The 5730-nt window shown below is 37.1% G+C and overlaps 1 protein-coding gene across 2 annotated transcripts; it reads left to right on the top strand.

Moving 5' to 3' along the window:
* The first annotated feature begins 1284 nt into the window (after nucleotides 1-1284).
* LOC113009670 (regulator of G-protein signaling 21) lies at nucleotides 1285-5063 on the top strand. Of its 2 annotated transcripts, none has more exons than XM_026148129.2 (5): nucleotides 1285-1452; nucleotides 1537-1632; nucleotides 1720-1769; nucleotides 1870-2036; nucleotides 3987-5063. In XM_026148129.2, exons 1-5 carry the CDS (start codon nucleotides 1376-1378, stop codon nucleotides 4170-4172), a joined length of 576 nt encoding a protein of 191 aa, XP_026003914.1. In that variant the 5' UTR covers nucleotides 1285-1375; the 3' UTR covers nucleotides 4173-5063. The 2 variants fall into 2 exon arrangements, with proteins under 2 accessions (XP_026003914.1, XP_026003915.1); XM_026148130.2 differs by having other exon boundaries at nucleotides 1295-1452; nucleotides 1561-1632.
* Nucleotides 5064-5730: the final 667 nt, after the last annotated feature.

Raw genomic sequence — 5730 nt, 5'->3', positions numbered from 1 at the left:
CTGTGCCTACAAATACAAACTGACCTGTAGTGCCTAATGTTCTAGACAAATCTAGACAAATGAAATTCCGTGTTCACAGAGTCCTCGGCAAAAATAAAAACCCCAAGTTCATTTTTGCTTCTGCACTCAGCTCAAAACGATTCAACTTTTGAATCTTCTCTGCGCTCATCCATGTTTAATGTCTCTCGCCAACTAATCAAAATAAAGTGGGGATTGAACTAGGAAGGAAAATGTTTATTTGTAACCTGGCAACAAGTGTGTGCAAGAAGCATCAGAAGATGAGGTCATAGGTATTTTTGATGGGGGAAAAAAAAATTTGTGGATGCATGGGATTGTCTTGGTAATCCGTAGATGCTTTGTCGACATATAACAGCTCTATACCATATCACTGCTACAACAGTGTCAAAAATGTTTGAGTGAAACAGTGTTAAAAACAATTGACATTGTTCACTGCAGCCATTGTCAGCTATGTTTTTATCTGATGGCATCATCTCCTTGGCGCCCTTCCTTTTCAAGATTATTTGACCTGTTAGTACCTCTGGGCTCACTGTATGTGTTATCACATCTTCACCAATTGGTTGAATTCCCATAATTTTTCTCTTCATGTCATCACATAGCAACAAAAAATGGACATAGATACAATATCCAATCCCTGTTTTACTGCATGTTTACATCCCAATACAGCTGTTTTTTTTTCCTGGGTTTTTAAGATCGTGGGTCATCTCTGCTGGTGGTTAAGTAATCATAGCCTCTTTCACACAAGCAAATCTTGTCAATCACGGTCAGTCGGTTGCCTTTAACAAATGTTATGCCTTTTTTCAGGGACATGAATGCATGCAAACAACTGATCAGTAAATTAACTGCTAATTCGTGACTTTGCCCTGCCATTCATTGTAAAAATGAATCATGATTCTCACAAGATCCCACAGCACACCTGGACTTCCCTTACGGCACACCCATGTCTCGGCACACCATTTGTGAAGTACTGATTTAAAATATGGCATAGGTAGTGCATCTAGAATCTCCATACAGACAAGTAAAAGGCAAACGCTCATATCGCCCTATATGGACTACACATACATCACGCAGTCAATCAGTCACCTAAATACCTTTTTCCAGAAATCTGAGTAACGGAAAAAAAAATTCTCCCATAGGAATTTTACAGCTGTGAGTCAGTAACAAGGGTAGATCAGTCTAACAACAGACATTTGTATTCGTATCCAATTGGCGTTTAGATACAGGTACCAGCAGGCCCACAGCGTCATAGGTATACCTTTCCTGGCAGTTTAAGGACAAGCCCAGGAGGGAACAGTGCTTTTACACATATCACAGCAGGCTATTGTATCTCCCTACAGGGAATTACAGGGATATTAAAATGCCCAAACTCTTATTTTCAAGGATTCGACTTTACGAATTTAAGGATTTAATGCCCAACATGAAGCAGCCACGAAGGTAAGCCAAGCACACTAATGATACTAAGTTTACATTTATAAACTTTACATTAACAAACATATTGAACTTGAGTTTGTTTTTAAGGTTTGACATTGTACTGAACTGCAGGAGGCGTAAGAAGGATATCCAGTGTGTCAGTGTACAGAAATGTAATGATGAGATGTACTCTTCAAAGCTAAGGTATCATATGATTGGAAGTGTTAGTTATTTTCATCTCCATGGTGTATATTATAAAGAAAATAATAGCCATATATCATTTCCTTATAGTTGTCAGACTGACCATGAACTTCACCTGGAAAAACTGCTAAAAGACAAAAGTAAGAAGTGTTACTCTTCACAAAACTGAGCCATGTGATTCTACAAATGAATTTCACGTAATGAATAATTCTGTATGTTTAACCCTTTCCCTCTTTGCAGAGTATTTAGCAGCATTCCACTCTTTTCTGCAGTCTGAGTTCAGTGAGGAAAACATTGAGTTCTGGCTCGCATGTGAGGAGTTCAGGTTGACTACCTCACCAGAAGACCTTCAATGGAGAGCAGAGGAGATCTACCGGGAGTTCATCCAGCCTACAGCCTGCAGAGAGGTCAGTTTGTCTGTTATACCAGAGCTAAATCATATTTCATACTTAAAAGAAGAAATTACTTTCTTGGACTTTCTGAGTAACTTTGTAAACTAAAAGTAGGCCCAAATATAAACTGCATTTTATCAAACTGGCATTACAGAAAAGAGGAAAGTATGATTGCATCAGAGAAAAAACTGTACAAAACTTTTACAAATTCAGTGAAGCAATGCAGATGATTACCAAATTTCATAACTTCCAGTGCTTCTGGTGCTTTTAGTACAGTATTTTCTGTGCCATATTTTCAGGGAAGATGCACTGAATCAGAATCAGAATACTTTAAGAAATCCCAGAGATAATTATGTTGTCACAGTTGCTCCAAGACTACGGAAGAGGATTAGGGCCACTGGAAAATAAATCTGAGAAAAAAGTCAGAATTCTGACTTTAATCTCAGAATTCTGACTTTATTCTCAGAATTTAGGAAAAGAAGAAGAAAAAAAAAGACGTGCCCACTTCTTTTTTTTTTCTTTTTTTTTTTTTTCCAGTGGCCCTAATCCTCTTCCGTACAAGACAGTAAGAACAATACCGAACACGTAAAAATACCAACAAACAAGTTAAAGTAGAAGAGTATGGAGGGAGGTTATGTAGTGTTTTATTCATTTCAAATATGGCACAGAATTTTCCCATTGTGAACCACAGACTGCACACAAAATATATACATTCCTAGTAAGAAATCACTTAGTGGTGGCAAGTAAGCAGCACATGTATCATGTGGGGTTGTCAAGCAACGTACACTTGGATACTAATTCTACTACACATTATTATAGGATTAGATATTTGTGTTAGTTTTTTGGAGTCAGATGTGGCCATATTTGGAGTTTGGAGTCTTAAGTTATGAGCTATAGCTAGCGTGCTAGGTTAGCAACCTGCAATCATAAATTGAAACACAAACTTCTAATACAGGTTGTACCTCACAGCATGCTATATTATTTGTTAGGTAATTTAATTAAAGTCCTCTAAAAGGCAATAACACAATAGACAAAGGGAAGAGGAAGAAGTCCACTTTAATAACTGGAGTTGGAGAACTAAGGCCACCAGCTGCCTGTGACAGGATAAGCAGTCACACTCCTACCTCCAACATCCACATGAATAAGGTATTTTTAAAAAAAACCATTGTCTTAAAGAGGGATTTTACCCACAGAGAATAATGTTAGGGTTTTTTTTTTTTTTTTTTTGAAGCAGGCTGTTAAAATGTTTTTAATGCTGTATTTCGTGGAAATATAAAAGTCTATGGGGAACTGATTTATGTAGCCATTCAAGGAACTTCCACAATGGTTTCTTATTTAATTAGTTGCAACTTGAAGTGAAGCAAGACCAATACAATAGTAATCATTCAGCTAAATGGCAAGCCAAATGTTTTATATATTCTTCAATGTTTCTTTGAAAGAATGAAGTATTTCAATTACAAAGAAAAAGCAGAATCCAAATACAAATGGAGCAAGAAATAACATAGTTAAAAAAACAAAACAGGACAGGAAACTCTTTAGGGACAAGTAGTGTGTGTGTGTGTGTGTGTGTGTGTGTGTGTGTGTGTGTGTGTGTGTGTGTGTGTGTGTGTGTGATCTGTCTCAGCAGCTAGAATTCTGAATTTCATGGAGTTTCATCTGAGTTGAAAAGCATACAAGAGAGCTAGCAAGTTAATGTTTGATTTAATGTTTTTTTTTTATTGTACCAGTAATAAAATTGACCACAAAATAGACTTTTTTTTTTTCTCAAAAATGTAACCCTAGGATTCAGAGGTATTTTCTTACCTCCTTCCAGGGGTGTATTTTGCACATCTTGGTGGTGGCATTTTAATTATTTTGGATTTAACGTTTTTCAAGCACCTTTTTACAAATTGAAAACAAACACAGCCAATTTGAGAACCCATTACATGATGATATGTTGACTTGTCACATTTGTTTCCTTCTCAGATCAATGTAGACCAGCGTGTTAGAGAGAAGATCAAGCAGGCACTTGAGAAACCCAACCTTTCCTGCTTTGACGAGGCCCAGAAACATGTTTACCTGCTGATGGAAAGAGACTCTTGCCCAAGATTCCTGCACTCAGATGCCTACCTGAGTCTAAAGCGCAAATCCAGGACTCTGTGGTACCTTTAAAGAGAGCTACCATCCCTGGATCAACTAATTTACTGTTTCACTCTAAACCCAAACATAAAAAAATATTTTTTAACAGTGTGCAATATCATTTTTTCTTTTTGTACTGATAAAATGCCGTGGACTTTAGTACAGCAAGGCAAACACAATGACAGAAAAGTAATGTGAGTGTGGAGATATGTACGTATAAAGAATGTTGGTATGTGTTAGTACTTTAGAGGAGTTCAAGGTTCTTTGAAATACTGTATGTGTTAACTGAAAGTCTAGGTAAGTTAAGCTTGTTTCTGATGTGAAATGTTAGGACTTCTTGCCCAAATTTGGCTAATTCAGTCAGTAACTGTAGTCATTCATCATCTATAAGTATTCTTTTTATTCCAATATAGTCAGAATTATATTTATCTGACTGACTAACTGAGACATGAGGAAGGGCATGAGTCAAAATAAAGGATAACAGTTTCCACAGCTTACCCAGCAAAGGGATTCTGTTTTCAGTCACATGTCTAATATATCCTTTAATTAGGTGTGGGCCTGACTCTGTACACCAACATCAGGGTTTACTAAACTGGAAAAAAGTAACCCCCCACTCTAACCCTCGATCCCGCTCTGTTCTGTAAACGGCCTTATTCCTAAAGATTGTGCCTTAAAAAGGAGTACTGAGGCAGCTAATAATAACTCAAGGGCTTAAATGACAACACAGGAGTCATCAGACAACCTGATGCGTAACAGATCAGCCCTCAATGTGCTGCCTTGTTAGGGGAATAATCTCATCACCCACAGACAATGACTGGGGAAAATACTACAAAAAGAGGAGTCTGGGAAAGGTTTTTTCAAATGAAAATAGAGAGACTGTGTATGTTAAACAGTTCCACGTTAATAAAGGTTTTTGTCACATCGGTTTGTACTCATGGCCTGATGTTGTTAACAAATTTAAGCAGTTTTTCCAACCATGATGAGTACTGTGGGGCAAAAAAAGAGGACGTGGTCATAGAGAATCTGCTTCATCACTTATCAGACTTGATAATAAAAGGACAGTAGCTTATATTTTTTACAACAGTAAGCGCCTCATACCATTACTCAAAAGGATATTTGAACCCTATCTGGTCAAAGACTAATAGCTTTATGACTGAAAATCCTATTTTTAAAATACTATATTGAGGCATTTGCTCTGTTTTTAACATAAAGGTGAAAGTCCAGAGTTCATGTACTACCATATGAAAGAGAACACCAATGAAAGGTATGAAAACAAACTATGAAGCTCACTTTTTTGTAGTTCCAACACAAGTGAAGAAGGCTTTGAAACTATGTTGCTATATTGTTTCCCCATGTTAGCTAGTTTACAATCAACATCCACTTCAGCATGACACAAATATTTGTGTCATGGCAGTTGAGTCTAAACACATCCCAGTCTGTTAGTCAGCTGCCATTATAGGGACGACAGATTGGGCCTTTAGGTGTATATTCAGTTTGAGTTTGCCTGTTCTAGTTACTAGTCATTAGATAGAAATGCATATGGATTTTAAAAACCGATGGTAGATTTACGTTTTCAGACAAAAGCCAAAGG

Source organism: Astatotilapia calliptera, chromosome 17 (genome assembly GCF_964374335.1).
Source record: "Astatotilapia calliptera chromosome 17, fAstCal68.1, whole genome shotgun sequence".
NCBI classification, from domain to species: Eukaryota; Metazoa; Chordata; class Actinopteri; order Cichliformes; family Cichlidae; genus Astatotilapia; species Astatotilapia calliptera.
This window is presented reverse-complemented; position numbering and strand designations above follow the sequence as displayed.

Coding starts and splice junctions, on each gene's coding strand:
- LOC113009670 (XM_026148129.2), top strand. CDS start 1,376: ATGCCCAAACTCTTATTTTCAAGGATTCGACTTTACGAATTTAAGGAT. Junction 1,633..1,719: donor ATGTACTCTTCAAAGCTAAG/GTATCATATGAT, acceptor ATTTCCTTATAG/TTGTCAGACTGACCATGAAC. Junction 1,770..1,869: donor AAAACTGCTAAAAGACAAAA/GTAAGAAGTGTT, acceptor CCCTCTTTGCAG/AGTATTTAGCAGCATTCCAC.